The sequence below is a fragment of the Melospiza melodia genome, chromosome 13, assembly GCF_035770615.1.
Source record: "Melospiza melodia melodia isolate bMelMel2 chromosome 13, bMelMel2.pri, whole genome shotgun sequence".
Lineage (NCBI taxonomy): Eukaryota > Metazoa > Chordata > Aves > Passeriformes > Passerellidae > Melospiza > Melospiza melodia.
Window position 1 is genome coordinate 19057474 of NC_086206.1, and position 16499 is coordinate 19073972.

The window sequence follows — 16499 nt, forward strand, 5'->3', positions numbered from 1 at the left end:
GAAGGGAAGGGAAGGGAAGGGAAGGGAAGGGAAGGGAAGGGAAGGGAAGGGAAGGGAAGGGAAGGGAAGGGAAGGGAAGGGAAAGGAAAGGAAAGGAAAGGAAAGGAAAGGAAAGGAAAGGAAAGGAAAGGAAAGGAAAGGAAAGGAAAGGAAAGGAAAGAAAGGAAAGGAAAGGAAGGAAAGGAAAGGAAAGGAAAGGAAAGGAAAGGAAAGGAAAGGAAAGGAAAAAGGGAAAGGAAAGAAGAGTGAGACAGATCATAGGAGTTTATTAACAAAATACCAAAGAGATTTTCCCAAGAAATCCTCTGTTCCAACCACTCCAAAACCATGCATCTGTTAGATTTTACTTCTTGGTGCCTAAGGGGAGATTTTGCCAATATTTTCAAATAACCAACACATTGATAGCTGCACCCTCTGGAGCAATGGCCTGGGAGTGGGATCTGGGTGTGAGCAAGGAGGAACTCTGGGAGGTGCAATGGGAGGTTCTGAGTGATTCTGGGAATTCCGAGTGGTTCTGGGATTTCTGAGTGACTCTGGGAGTTCTGAGTGATTCTGAGAATTCTGAGTGGTTCTGGGGTTTCTGAGTGATTCTGGGAATTCTGAGTGATTCTGGGAGTTCTGAGTGATTCTGCCCAGAAAGTGTGGCAAACAAACCCTGAATATTGAGACACACCAGGACACAAGTGCAGCTTTCCTGGGAGAGTTTCCTCCCTGGATCTCCGTGCGTCACTGGCACAAGGAAGAAGCTGCTGATTTTGCAGACATCCCTTCCCCAGCCTGATCAGTTCATATATATTGTTTAACATGATAATGTAGCAAGCTGTTGTTTTGTGGTTTGAAAGGCAGCTGCATTTGATTGATGCCAGGAATGGAAGTATTTGTAAAATGACACTGAATTAGACGCAGTCAGTTTATGGGCTTGGGGAAATGAATCTTTTATGAAGAATAAAAGTTTATGATGAGGGAGGAAACTGAAGAAGTGTATGTACATCTCTAATGAAGCTCTTTTGGACTGGATGTCTCTTGCAGAGCCTTTCAAAAATTACATTTGGGCCACTGTACTTTTAAGAAGGAGATCTCTATATAAACATTATCCTTTGTGGTGGTCCAATCCCAATTTTGTGTTTGCTTGTGTTCCCTCTGTGGACACATGAATTTCTTCCCTGGAAATGTGGCCATTAGGTTTTTTCAAAGTAGTTGAAACATTCCAGGTTAATTTTTTAACTGCTGCAATAAAGCTCTAGTGATTTTTAAGGCATCAGCCACAAATACGAAGCACATGGGGTTCAGTTTTCTGTATTGATCCCCAAACAAAAACCAAACACAACCTCTACTAATACCTAACAACATCTAAAGACAACCCCACATTTTATGTGCATTTTTTTACACATAACGAGAACTTGTGAGAATAGAATAACTTTAAAATTAAATTTAAATTCCACTTTGATGGTAGCCATGGATCAATGACACAAAACTTTTGAGAGAAGAAGCAGAGAAAAAAGATATATCTAATTCTCTCCAGCTTTCCTCCTGGAAAATGCATCTCTATGCAAAACGGATGTAAAATTCTGCTCATCTGAGTTGCTGCAATTCTTATCTGTAGGCACCAAAGGAATGATTGCAGGGAACAAGATAATGTCTAGTGAGTTGAAAGGTTAAAGAACTGCAGCTGGCAAGTCAGAGTCAGACTCAGCCATTGTGTTAAGCCAGTCCTATGCCAGGGTAATGAGAGATTAGGGAATTTACATCAGATCTTAAAATGTACATGTGCCTTCCACTGTTTTTCCATCAGAAATATTTCAGTAGGACAACTGTATAAATGGGATTTTTAGTTTAATATATATTGTAATAAGTTTCTAAGTCTCTGCTGAACATCAACTCATCTAATAGATTTATAATAATAGCAACCTTGTATTCATCCAAAATGTTTTCTACTGTACTTGTGCTTTCTTCAGGAAACCACTGTGTTCTGAAATCCATTTAATTTCACATGAACTTGGGCACTCTTAAAGATCCCTTAAAGATTTGCCTTAGTCCTTATTAATTTCACTGAAAACTTGCGATTTAGAGACCCTTGTGAAACATGTTATCTAACATTGATATTTAAAAATCTCAAAAATGTGATAAATTTCCAAAAACAGCACATTGGTTGAATCTTAATTCTTCAAAAAAGAAAGCAGTTCTTTTCTCTCTTTCCTTCTCAATCAGTCTCACACAAAGTGGGTGAAAATATCAGGGCTGGGATCATCTTGTAACACTGGAAAACATGGCATGGTATCCAGTGGTAAGCTTCTTTTTGAGCTGTCTGACCTTTAATCACTGCTGAATAAAACCAACATGCTGTCAGGTCTCTGCTATGTTTCTCAAGGGGGTAACTCTGCCCGAAGTAGCAATAAAATGAAACCTCTGAGAGCTGATATTCAAGGTCACTACAAGAAGAGGCAACACTGTACTCTGGGAAATACAACAAAAAGGGAAAAAAGAAAAGAATAAATGTATCTAAACAAGGCAGTTGAGTTTGTTTAACAGTGAGCAGGCAGTTGTTATATCAGTCTATAACTGAGACTGGGCTTGTTTTTATTTTTACCACAATATTTCATTTTTATTTGATTTTTTAAATCCAAGACCTTCAGAAAGAAAACAAACTCCCTGTACATGAATGATACATATTTCTGTTATTGAGGCACTTGCAATCTAATGTCTCAGGCTCTGTCTGCATCAGGTTTTACTCTCTTGTAGTCATTTTGCCACAGAAATCACTGTGAATACTGAAAAATGATCCTGTGGTCTTAGAGATCTATGAAGAAATGAAAATGCTGAATTTAAATTTATATATTTAATTTTTACATATAATATATATTCTATATATTTTATATATTTAATACTGTATATATATGTATATATATATATATATATATATATATATATATATATATATATATATTCAATTTATATGTTTAAATGCTGTATTTAAAATGTGTTGACCATTTTAAATGGTCAAAACATTTTAAATACAGCATTTTAAAATAATACTTGCCCAGTCTGTGGGGAAAAGAAAGGGTGAGTTCCCACATAGGAATTAACCTGTAACAGAGAATTCTGGCTCACTCTGACACTGAGTCACACAGGAGATATTGATGTCAGTGCAAAGTTACTTCAATGGAAGTGGTGTAGACATGGAATCTGATAAATTGCTTCAGTTGGGATTTTAGGCCAAAGACTGGATCCCTTCTAAGATTTCTTATTTTATAGTTTGCTAATATCTCACATTAATCTGTTACTTAACATTGATCCACTATTGAAATGAATTTATTGATTTGATCATGGCTTTTTTGGTATTTGGTAGAATTTGGTATTTTTGTTATTTGGTAGAATCTCATTCTGTCTTCAGCTCAATATTACCTGAACTATTTAATCTTGCTGTGACCATATATTATTAAGTAAGATTGCTTTTCAAACTGATGCTTACACTTACAATTATAGATGAACTGATGAGGAAATCATTTTGGTCTAGGGATGAGCATCTCACAGTTCAGCCCAGGTGTCTCATTATGCCCTTTCTTTGTTTCTCATTGTACTGTACAAAGCTGATAAAATGCTGACAGAATTTTGCTCTGGGCTGCCTGTCTTGGGGAGAGGACAGCCCTTGATCCAGGGATGCAGGATGTGCTCCCATCCTAAGCACGGGACTGGCAGCAGCTCAGGGCTCTCTCTGTTAACTGAGATCAAGAAACAAAGTGAGGTTTTCCCTCTGTACAGCATTTAGGAATCTGTGCAGGGAATTGTATTGCCCTTATTGCACTCTGCAGCAGAACTGTGTGCCCAGGGAATTTCCTGGCAGAGAAACCTTCAGCACTGGAAGGACAGTGGGGCAGTAGAGATGGGGGCTTGTTGGTGTTCATAAAATAAGCTCATAAAATTGTACAAATTGAAATTGGAACAATGCAGGCTTTAATAATTACAACATTTCTTATTGACAGAAATGACATTGAACACAATTTGAACTGCAACACTCCACCATGCAATTAGAGACTTGTTATTTCAGTATTGTTGTTTTCATTGTAGCCACCTGTGGATTTTCTGCCTGCAGAATTAAAAGTGGAAGTGATACACCTGTAATTCATTCAGTGAAATGCAATTACTGTGGATGGCTTCAAAGCCCAGAGATACAGGGAATTTGTGTTAGAGCACATAAGTCTTCTATTGGCTGAGTAACAAGTACTCACTCTCTACAACTCCTGAAAGGTGGCTGTGCTTAGATGGGGTTGGGCTCTTTCTCCAGGCAGCACTGACAGAACCAGAGGACACAAGGGGAAACATAGGTTGGAAAAAGCTTTTCATGGAAGGAGTGATAAAGTTCTGGAATTTTCTGCCTGGGGAGGTGGTGGAGTCCCCATCCCTGGGTGTGTTTATCAAAGCCTGGATGTGGCACTGGGTGCCAGGGATTGGTTGAGGTGTTGGGGCTGGGTTGGACTCCATGAGCTTGAAGGTCTCTTCCATCCTAGTTAAAAAAAACAAGCAAACAAACAAAAGTAAAGATAACATGAACAAAAATGGGACCTAACTGAGGTGGAGGCACTGAGTTTGAGATGGTTTTTGCTCAGTGCCTGCCGTGTGCCCTCTCCCCAGGAACCACGGTGATGCGCATGGCGGCGTTCGACGCCGACGACGCCAGCACGGACAACGCCCTGCTGCGCTACAACATCCTCAGGCAGACCCCCACCAAACCCTCCCCAAACATGTTCTACATCGACCCCGAGAAGGGAGACATCGTCACAGTGGTGTCCCCTGCGCTGCTGGACCGGGAGGTGGGTGACAACTTTCCTATCTCCAGTCTCACGTTTTAATGGTTGTGCCACTGATCTTCTTCTGGGTCGTGAAAAGAAGCTTTTGGTCTTGTTGTTTGGGGATTCAGATACTCACTTTCAAGAATGCTCATTTCTTCTAAGAATTTTGTTTATTTCTTACTTGGACTTAAGTTCTAAGCTCTGATCAGTGTTTATAAATCTAGTAGTTCATAATTTCTGTGCGAGAAATTTAGTGTTGTGTAATGAGAAAGAAGACCTCAGGATTAAGTGGACGTCAACTTAGAGTTAGTAGTTGACACCCAGAGCTAGCTGTGCATATAGCTCACTCTGAGATTATTAGTTTAGTGCTCTATATCTTTCCTAGAATGTTTTTATGAGTGGACTTAATGAACTAATTCACTTGGTACCCCATAGCCAAAAAAAGAAATTACAAGAAGGGGTTGAGAAGGAACAGGTAATCCTCAGATGGCTTTAAGGTGAATTGCCACAGTGCCAAAATCCATGCTTATAACAGATCATTAATATTATGAGAGCATAAATTGATGGCAAAGAAGGCTTAGGTATGATCATTTCATGTTCAGAAGATAATAAAGTAGAGGCAATCTGTTAATCTAAAGGTTTAGATACCGGAATATATAAAATCTTGGCACCAGAGAGAGTTACTCTATAAATCACAGTTTCCTTTGATGAAGTAGCCCTGAGTGCTCTTAGATTCCTGGAGACATCCAAATTCTGTTCTTGCAGGATGTTTCAGGTGTGTGCTGAGTCACTGAGCTTGTCTTCCAAGTTGATTAGATTCAGGATTGTCCAATGTTCCCAATATTCAGCCCATTATTTTTCATGTTACCAGATAATGCACTTCCTTTTCTAGGTGGGTAATTTCTTTCTACAGGCTTTTCCAACAGCAAACATTTCATGGGTAAATCAGTCACAGATACCAGAAACACAGTGGAGTAGAGCTAACGTCTGGGTCTGAATGCCTGTGTTTTTAAGTTTAAGAGATTCTAACTTTATTCATATTTGGGTGCCTGCTCACAGAATGATGCCCAAATTAAAGTTTACAAAATCCCTACCTTTTCTACCTTCAAGTTTCCCTTCCAAATTCATTGTTTCAGTTCAAACAGTTCAGCTTTTTACTGTTTTCTAAAGACAGTTTTAAGTATTTTTATTCCTCATAGATAACCATTCCCCAGATTAAACCAATTTACTCAAAATTAGAAAATCAATGGAAGGGAATGAACATGGCTGCTTTTCCCAGTGCCTTCCAAAGATCACTGGTGATTCATGAAATAATGATGCTGCCTCCATGCAAGAAACCTGGCCTCAGTCAGATGGATGTTATGGCTGGATCTGAATTCCTCATGATTTTTAATAATCACCAATTTTACACCTTCAGTTTGAAGGTGACATGACAAGTTGGGATCTGTTGAAATTTCAGAGTAGTTTTTGTTGTTCCAAATCTGAGTGGTATACTAACCAAAACATGTGGCTGTGTAGAATTTTAACACTAAAATTAAGTATTGTCTGCTGTTAAAATCCAGTCTCACTTTGTCTTGTCAGAGGCAAGGCTTTGGGAAAAAGAATGTTTATTTTTTTCACAGTCATCTTTGTGGGTTCAGCCTCTTCCCTTTCCTGCCCATATGTCTTGAGTAGAAATTGGTGGTCAGGCCTCCATTTTCAGACCTGTGGAGTTGCCATTCATGGTCAAAGATGAATTACTTCTAGTTTTAACCATAATTGCAGCTTTTAGAGACAAGCAGTCTCAAGGTTTTTCTTCTGAAAAAAAAATCTGGGTACCAATTTAATACTGATGCTATATAAATAACTCTTATGTAGCTGCGTTGTGGCTCCTGAAATTGAATTATTATAAGAAATTGTCTGTGTGAGGTGAGGACAGAGGAGAGTAAAATGTGGAGGAGGAAATGTCTGAGTAGTTTAGGAGGAAGAAATGTCTGTCTGGATTCCTGCTTGGGGAATAGAGTGTCTGCACATCCCCAGGCTTGAATGTGTGGCTTTCTGGAAGGGCGTTGGGCTGGAGGGAGCCCCGTGTGCCATTCCTCTGCAGGTATTAATGCCTTTTTATTGGAGCCTGAGCAAATCCGAAATGTTTTGGCCCCTTGTCACAATCTCACAAAAAATGTGTTGTAGAAACATGGGAGGAAGAAGTGTTCTTTCCCCTGAAAGCCTTGCTAGAAGGTGTGAAACACAAGCTGGAGGTTGGGGACAAAATCCTCATGAAGGTGAATTTGTAATCAGGAATGGTTTTATCTCAGCAATTCTTATCTTGCTGTTCTTGGCACCTCGGAGGACAATGTGCTGTAGTAGACACACAGAGGAAGCAGCAAACCCTCCCATCAGCTTTTCCACTGCTTGGAGAGGAGGTTGGATGTTGAGAGCAGCTCAGCTGATGCTGTTTGAGCTGGAATTGCAGCCAGCAGCGTTTGCAGGTGTAGCTCATGGAGGTGCACACAGCCTTTGCATAGGGGTGGAGAAAAGTGAGGTTTTGCTGGGGAATTCCACAGCCCAGACACTGCAAAATCTGGTCCTGGTGAGTCTGATTATCGGTGAATTCCATTTCAACCTGCAGCTTCTCCGAGGCTTTACTGAAACCTTTAACTGGGTCAACAGCTGCTGTGATTGTAGGTGTGCTCTTTAAAGCTAAAGCAGCCCTAGACACCAATTAAGGAGCTGAATTAAAGTAAAAAATTCTCTAGGATGGACATGGAGAAAACTATTTTTCATCATTAATGTGATTGTGCACCAGAGGTTTATATGAACTCTTCCAGAGCATGTTAAAGCACTGACTAAAATTACTCCTATTTTCCATCTCTGTAACATTTACCACTGCTTGGTCCTTGATGCTTTTGGGAAACTCTTCACTGCATTTAAGAAAAATTAGCTGAATATTGTTTGAGGCGTGGTTTTGGTCTCTTTTATTGTGGTTTTTTTTTTTTTTTTTTTTTTTTTAAGTATGATTTATTTCATGTTTCTGCATCAGAGGGAACAGGAGACTGGAGGTTTTGCCCAGTGGGGGAGACTGAGATGTGGACATGGAAAACATCTGGCAGGCTTTGCCCACCTGGAAATTCCAAATTGTTTCTCCATGCTTCAGCATTTTCAGAAAGGGAGCTATGCCATGGCTAGAAATTCTTGTTCCAGAGCAAAGTATCAAAATACAGGCATTTACATTAAAATTAAATAAAATTTGGACATCTAGACAGCTCAATTTTTAAATCAAATTATATAGATGGGCAATTCTTAATTTGCATTAGTAAAGATCTATATTAACAATATTAAGAGACAAAAATGAAATACTTTTATTTCTAAAGTATTATTGGGGAAAAAAAGTTATTTCTAAGGAGATACTTTGAAAATAAATCAAATGTTAAAGGAGAAGGAACTGACTTGTTTCTGGTCAACTCCAACTGTGCATCTTAACTATGGAGGACCAACTCAATGTGAAAAGATTTTTTAAAAATTCCTATAAGTCTTCAATTTTATTTTTTTTTTTTTCTGTGACTCTGATTTATTGAGTCTGTTTCTAAATGGAGAGTTTGGAGATGGGAATGCTCCCTGTTATGAATTGTCTGGGTGTTTGATGGGGCAGGGATGGGTGATGGAGTTGCTTTGGAGCTGTTTCCATATTGGAGTATCCCCTACAAAGAAATCCTTCTGTCCTTCTGCACAAAAAGTGCAGGAGCCCCCCAGTCTCCATCCAGCAGGATGTAGGGAATGCTTCCTGCCTCCAAGGAAAAGTCACCGTGAAGGATTTGTATTTATACACCAGCAGATTTTTTATTTATAATTTTTTTAGATTCAAAATTGTTTCCAGGAGTGCATGATCCTGGGGGTTTAAAGCAAAACTCAGGTAATTTCTCACAGAACATCCATTTTCATTTTCAGAAGGCAGGTAAGGACACATTTTTGAAGATTAATGTGGGTTGTGTTTTTTTTCCTCTTGTGGGAGTTAGGCATCCTTGAATGTGTCAGTAATAAAGATTGAAGAGTGTTAGGGGGCAAATTATACCTCCAGGTATCTGTTGGAGAATGCATTTTGATTCATAAATTCAGAGGAGAAGGATGCCCTCCATCAAAATATATGGTCTAAATGACACAAAATAGAGCACAACAGGGAAGGAGGGTAAAAAAGCAAGAAAAACAGGAGGAGGGGAAGAAGTTGGAAGGAAACCTTGAGGAAATGTCCTAAATTTCAGGGATGGAGAGTCCAGCTCAAAGTGACACTTCCCTGCAGTGAGAGGAAAATAATGCTCCTCATGAAGCGAAGAAAACACTTGTGGTCTTGTAGAATGAGCTCTGAAATTTCCTCCGTGGGTCAGGATATGGATTTTCTGCTTGCCCACAATGCTGCTTTCCCAGAGTTACAGACCCCTGTGCTCTGTAGGAAAGCAACTGTGATTTGTATAAACTTCATGGCTAAAGTACCAAAGGAAAGCTGTCACCACAGTTGCTTAAGTGAAATATTTACTTCTCACAGTTTGAGAGGTAACCTGCTTTTGCTTTTGATAGGAACTGCTGTGCTTAATTTGAGTTCAGGTTAACAAATGGTTTGGGCTGTCTGCTGCACGCTGATCTGTGTGCTGGTGGTTTTAAACATCTCAAGAAATCTGGTTCAAGTGTTCTGTGGTTGTGAGAGACCCTGGGCTGGACTGGGGTGAGTGAAATGTGAGTTCTGCTGCGGGCTGACAAAAGCTCTGTGTTCTGTGAGCATTTGAACCAATCTTGATGCATCAATCTGCCATGGTTTCAATCATAAATACTTGTTCCTCTCTTTATGACTTGGGAAAATGAAGCTGAAAGCTTTTTGCCATGAACTGTGAGAAAGCTGGAGTTGCACCAGCTCCCACTGTTCATGTTTGTGTGGACTGCCCACAAAACAAAGATGGTTTGGGGTCTGCAGCATCTCCCTGGTGAGGGAGCTGGGCCTGGTTACTCCGGAGAAGGGGAGGCTGAGAGGGGATCCCATCAATCCTTACAAACATTTCCAAGCTGGGTGCCAAGAGAATGGCCCCAGACCCTTTTTGATGGTGTTCAGCTGCAGGACAAGGAGCAATTGCCATAGAATTAAACAGAACAAGTTGCACCTCAACACGAGGAATAATTTTCCCTGGAGGGGGCAGAGCCCTGGAGCAGCTGCCCAGGGAGGGTGTGGAGTCTCCTCTGGAGACATCCCAAACACACCTGGACAAGCAGCACCAAGTTTTTATTCTGAAAAATATCTGGGTACCAATTTAATATTGATGCTATATAAATAACTCATGTAGTTCTGTGTGGCTCATGAAATTGAATTATTATAAAAAATTGTCTGTGTGAGGTGGGGATAGAGGGGAATAAAACATGGAGGAGGAAATGTCTGAGTAGTTTAGGAGGAGGAAATGTCTGACTGGATTCCTGCTTGGGGAATAAAGTGTCTGCACATCCCCAGACTTGAATGTGTGGCTTTCTGGAAGGGCGTTGGGCTGGAGGGAGCCCCATGTGCCACTCCTGGACACTTTTCTTATTGAATGAAACAACATTCCTGCCTTGGAGAGGCTTGGACTGGGTGATGTCCAGAGGTCCCAACTCTATTCTGACTCTGCAACAGCTGGTTGAGCCTCCCTCTTAACCAAAGGCAGTGGGATTTAAACCAAACCTACAGCAAAAATCAGAGTACAACACCCAGCCAGTGCTGGGTTTAAACCACACCTGCAGCAAAAATCAGAGTACAACACCCAGCCAGTGCCTCTTCTGGCTGGGAGGGATGCATGGCTGTACAATTTTCAAATCAGCAGCACACTGCTGGTGTGGAGCAGGGCAGAAATGTTCTTTACAGCGTGGAGCAGCTCTGCTGGCCTGAGTAAATCACAGGGCTCAGGTCCAAAGGGCTGAACTTTTATTTCTCAGTGGGAAATAGAAAAATTTCCTCCACTTGTGCATGTGGACACCACCCTTTTTATTCATATTTTCCCTTTTGGAGATAGGTGTCTTAGCAGTCAATATAGTTATTACCTACTCGATCTAAATGCAAATGCTGAACCAACAGTGCACTCTCATTTTTAATGAAAAGATATTAATCTTTTCAGCAAATGCATTCCACATTTGATCTTGGTATTAACCTCTAACATATTCATATTTACAGCAATTGTGGGAAAACATATACCTTGGAGCATATCAGCTCTAAGTTGGAATAATTGCATCATTTTGTCTTGTCTTCTCTGACAGAACTCCCACTTGCACACCTTTAACTTGTTTTGCTGTGTGGTAAATTCCAGAGCTGAACCTCAGTTTCTATGGTTTAAGGGGTTTTAGTAATAGATACAGCGATATCTCATATTTCTTTCTGCTTAAAAAACAAGATAAACAAGGTATTCACCATTTCCCCATGGTTAATGCATTTCTTACATTCTGGTTTCTGATGCTTGTAAACATAAGCAGCAGAGGGTCTCGAGTCAGAGGAAAACTCATGGGCCTTTGGTGTCTTTTTAGAGGATACTCCATATCCCATTATACCTAAAATATTATAAATGGGGAGGGAAATTCTGCCAATTATAATGTTATTTATGAAAATATGGACAGGGATTGAAAGTGCTTCTTAGTGAAATATAAAATCATATTTAAAGTTTATTTTGTGATGAACTTTTCGGTGTTTGAGCTTAAATGCCTGTAGTGAGGAAAAAAAAATCTTAGTTTACCAGTAAATCTTAGTTTGATTCCTATTATGTTTTTGATGAGATAGCTCATTTACCTGTTCTTGAATCTTGAAAGAAGCTGTGCAAAGGACAAATAAAAGTCAAAGTAATGTGTCAAAATATGAGCAGTATGATTCAGGTTACAAACAGGAAAAGCTCCTATTGAGAGAACATGAGAGGATATGTATGCTCATTACAAACACAAATCTGATCTGTTTGAAGCTACAGTGGCAGAATTCCTACAAATCCTTCATGATGTTGTTAGATAATTTCTAATTTCATTTAACACAGCTTGGTAGTCTAGAGAAAGAAAGAAAGAAAATCCTTCTCCTTCCTTCTCCTTCCTTCTCCTTCCTTCTCCTTCCTTCTCCTTCCTTCTCCTTCCTTCTCCTTCCTTCTCCTTCCTTCTCCTTCCTTCTCCTTCCTTCTCCTTCCTTCTCCTTCCTTCTCCTTCCTTCTCCTTCCTTCTCCTTCCTTCTCCTTCCTTCTCCTTCCTTCTCCTTCCTTCTCCTTCCTTCTCCTTCCTTCTCCTTCCTTCTCCTTCCTTCTCCTTCCTTCTCCTTCCTTCTCCTTCCTTCTCCTTCCTTCTCCTTCCTTCTCCTTCCTTCTCCTTCCTTCCTTCTCCTTCCTTTCTTTTTCTTCTCTGACAATAATAAGACCAGAGTTTCTCTTCTGGAAAAACCCATAAGGGATGAGCATATCCCATCAGGGACCTATTCCAATATTCCTGTCTCCTCCTGGGCAGGGAGTGCAGCACCCAGACCTGGGGCAGACACATCACTCGATGCTTTTCTTCCAAACACAGAACACAAAGTGTGAGAATCCACTTCTGGAACAAAGATGAGCAAACACTTTTGCTGTCTTTGGGGATGGGCAGCTCCCTGCAGAAGCTGCTGCCTGTACTTTGTGTTTTCACCTTTTCCACTGGAGCAGCCAAACCCTCTGGAGATGCCCCCAAATCCCCACTTTGCCCCTCTGTGTCTGTGGCAGTCCTGAACTCTGGTTTGTTGGAAACAACTTTGCAGGTAGAGCCCTCTGGTCGTCACAGCCAACTTTATTTCCATCAGAGGAAATCCATAAAGGAGCATTCCTGCAGCTCTGCTGGCCAGCACCCACCTGTAGGTGCTCCTCTATGGTTTCACCCAACACAATCTGGAGATCTGCTGCATGTCCTTCTCAAACTTTTCACCTGGAGCTTGCAGGTGTGATAAATTACCATTTAAAGGCAGAGCTTCTGCAAGGACTTTGCCTTCCTCTCCAAGAATCCCAAGATATCTCACAAAAGAATCTTTTAATTTCTTTGTGTCTCCTTCTGACAAGGAGGGAAGTAGGAGCATTTCTGGTTATTCATTAGAATGTTGGATTTGTTTTTAGGTGGGCTACTGGCCCTTCATTCCCCAAGGAGATTCTGATCTATTGGTGGCCCCAGCCATCATTTTAACTCTCACAGTTTGCTTCCTGGAAAATCTCCACATTTCCCACAAGACGACGTGAATCTGATTTTTCAAACCTGCAGCTCTCTGTGGCTGCACTAAGCAATATTTATGTTCTCCCTCTGATGGTTTGGGTTAGGAGTTTGGGTATCACTGCCTCCTGTGGCAGATAGTTTGCTGATCCGCTAGAAATGTCACTCATCCAAACATCCTGAGTTTCTCTGACACTGATGTATTGCAGAGAGATTTAAAAAAATATCATCCTCAAGGCACTTACAAAGAGTGACACAAAACATGATATCAGCTGCCCACATATTTTGAATAGAAGCTGATAATGGAAATGTCTTATTTTTTTTTTTTTGGTGAGAGTTTCTTTATTAAAAAAAGAAAAAGAGAGGAATATTAATTTTATGGATGTTGAGAGGTGAAAATCCCACTGTGACAAATGGCTGTCTAAGAAGGGAAAAGAAGCGGTGGACTTAGAATAAAAAAAGCCTCCAGTTGCAGGTTTTGCAGAGGAGCTGGTTAATTGCTAAATGGTTAATTGCTAAATGGTTAATTGCTAAATGAGTAATTGCTAAATGCTGGCAAATATTCTGCTAGAAATAAGAGCACAACAATCTTCAATTTTCATCTATGACTAAGGATGGTGAAACTTAGAAATTCCAGGTTGAGGACACACCACACATTTTGCAGATGTTTGGGGCAGTGTTTTCAGTTTAGGGAGAGGTGGATGAGTACATAAACAGAAAACAAAAAATTAATGCTATCCATGTAGACTAAGAGGTGCCAAAAGGTGAGAAAAATCTGACATATTCTCACTGGCAGTGTTTTATCAGCCCTTGCTTGGGGCCAAGGAATATGATTTTAAAATGTAGAAATGCATCACTACGGATTAATCCCATTTTTTTCTTGGACATTTCCCATTTCCAAACATTTTTTTCTGGCTGGACAAGATCAGCTTCCTGCTATAGAAGCAGTGTGGAGTGCAGTTAATGCTTGGAAACAAAACTTTTGGATATTTTCTCTTCAAAAGACTGGCTTTTTAACACAACTATCAATACCTTCAGGATGCTCAGTGCTGAAGAGAGCAGAAAGGAGAACATCTGGAAGGGGTCCGTTTACAACCAGCACAAATCAAGTAGGGTTAGCACTGAAAATAAATGGAATTACTTCAAAGTTACTATAGGAATAATTGCTTAGTTTGGTGGAGTTGCAGCTTGGAATACTTGCGACTCAACAAGAGTTATCCCAGAGGCACAAGATCTGATTTTATTTTAACATGAAAAGAGTATTTTCAAATATGTAGGTGGTTATTTTTAGTTCTACTAGAATAATTCTAATTTCCCACTGTGTTATTTTTGGATAATTCTTCTAGCAATGGGGTTTTATTTTTGATTCCCCAAATGTCATCAGACAACAGACACATCTCTGTCATTTTATTTCCACTTTCTTTTATCTTTTCTGTTCTCTTATGACTTTCTATTTTTAGAGTGCATGTAGCAAAAATCATTTAAAATATGCTGGTTGGTAGGAGATTGTATCTTAATACCATCAATTGGGAAATTTCTTTTTCTCCAAATTCTACCCAAATTTAGCTCTCTTTTGTGCTGGAGTCTCTAATTACAATAACATTAATTAAATGTGTGTGTGTTCAACTTTTAGTTTTCAGTCTATACTGTAGAGTTTTACAAAACTCTATTCAAGGTTAAAATAAACCCCTCTTATTCTGCATGGAGAACATTGATTTTTAGTTTTCTGTTTCTATACCCGGTGTATAAATTAAAAGGTAATATGAGAAGGCAGAATGTGAATAAATATAATGAGTCATCTAAATCAGGTTCTCCTTTGCTTCTCTTCTGGACTGGAGGATCCACCGGTGTTCCACTTGTAAAACATTCAAGGAACTTTTGGCCTGATTGTTTTAAATTTTTGTATATTAAACAAATCTCAAAAATTGAAGTCTTAATTAAAATACAGCTGGAACATCCTAGTGAGACAGTGGCTGCCCCTGAGTCTGTTTACACTTGTAAATGTTGTCCATTAAACCCATTTTGTGTACACTGAAACCCTTCAGAAGCTCCAAGCCTAAGGCTTAAATGAAGACATTCAATGATGTGGTGGATTCGTGTAGACAAAATGTTCCCTTTAGCCCAGCCTGGTTCTTTCTGTCCATTCTGTGCTGTTTGATGCAGCTGGAGCCCCCCAGGTGATGAATTTCCCCTTTCTGGGGGATCCCTGCACCCCCTGTCAGTGATCCCAGTGCTGCTCCTTGTGCCCCAAGTCTGTTTTTTGATGACTTTTACAGTTTGTGATGCCTTGGGAAGGCTGCCCTAGAACAGAGACTGGGCAGAGTTAAAGAATAAAGCAAGGATTTATACAAAGGATCTCCTCCATGGATCCACCTTGGGCAGCACAAGAGCCCAGCCAGGGCTGCACCCAAGATGAACCAAAATGGTCCCAAAATGAACCCAAGATGAACCAAACTGGTCCCAAAATGAACCCAAGGTGAACCAAAATGGCCCCAAAATGAACCCAGGATGAACCAAAATGGCCCCAAAATGAACCCAGGATGAACCAAAATGGCCCCAAAATGAACCCAGGATGAACCAAAATGGCCCCAAAATGCACGAGCGCTCCCGGGGTCTCTCCCTGGGATCAGTTCTGCTCCATTTGCACCTTGCAGTTCATTGTCCCATTCCAGCTTTAGCCCCTGCAGTCCCACCCTGCTTGTTTTTCTCTCTCCAGCCCACGGGGTTTGTGCTCCTGGGCTGAGATTTGGATCATTTGTCCTTGGTGCCCAGCTGGAGCAGGAATTGTTTTGTGTCCCTGCTCTGTGCACAGAGCTCAGCATCCCCTGATGTGAGCCCAGACCCTCACACTAAAGCAGCACAGAATGGGAAAAATAAAAAAGCCAAAACCTGAGACATCATTTGCTTGTGACATCTTTAACTTGATCTGTCTTGTGCTATTGCTTTTATTTTCTTTTCCTTTTTTTTTTTTTTCTTTTTTTTTTTTCCCTCAAAACCAACTTTATTTCCTTGAGAGGAAATCCATAAAGCATCATTCTCCCTGCAGAACAAGTGAGAGCTGACTCCTTGGAGACCAGAGATAAATCACTTTTAAGGGAAGATATTTCTCTCTCAGAAAAGTAATTTGTAAACATTTTAAGTTTGTGCCATATTATCCCACCATCCCCAAATAGGTGCCTGCCTTAAAATACTGAAATGTAAATTCTCCCTTGCAGGCTGATTTTACAGGGAGCAGCATTTATGAATGGTGACTTTTCTTCTTTGGCAAACAACATGTGATATCTTCAGAATACTTTGCCTGACACTGCTCATTTAATGTTTTAAGAACCCTGGACCACAATATTTTTGCCAATTAATTTTTCTTTATAGTATTTATATTGGGATGTTGCCCTGCATAAACATTAAAAGTAGATTTAGGCCAGGCAACACTCACACTGCAGGTGAGATGGGGGGTAGTGTCATGGCAGGGAGACTTCCAGTCTTTGAAATGGGAAATAATTCCATTCCACTTCCAAAAATCATGGAAATGGGATAGGAAAT

At 40.3% G+C, this 16499-nt stretch overlaps 1 protein-coding gene across 2 annotated transcripts in view; it reads left to right on the top strand.

The window, feature by feature from the left end:
• CDH13 (cadherin 13) overlaps positions 1-16499 on the top strand; it is a 443548-nt gene that overhangs the window by 301598 nt on the left and 125451 nt on the right. For both annotated transcript variants that reach the window (XM_063168107.1, XM_063168108.1), the window contains exon 7: positions 4630-4808. In XM_063168107.1, coding sequence (XP_063024177.1) covers positions 4630-4808 — 179 coding nt within the window. The remainder of the gene's footprint in view (positions 1-4629; positions 4809-16499) is intronic.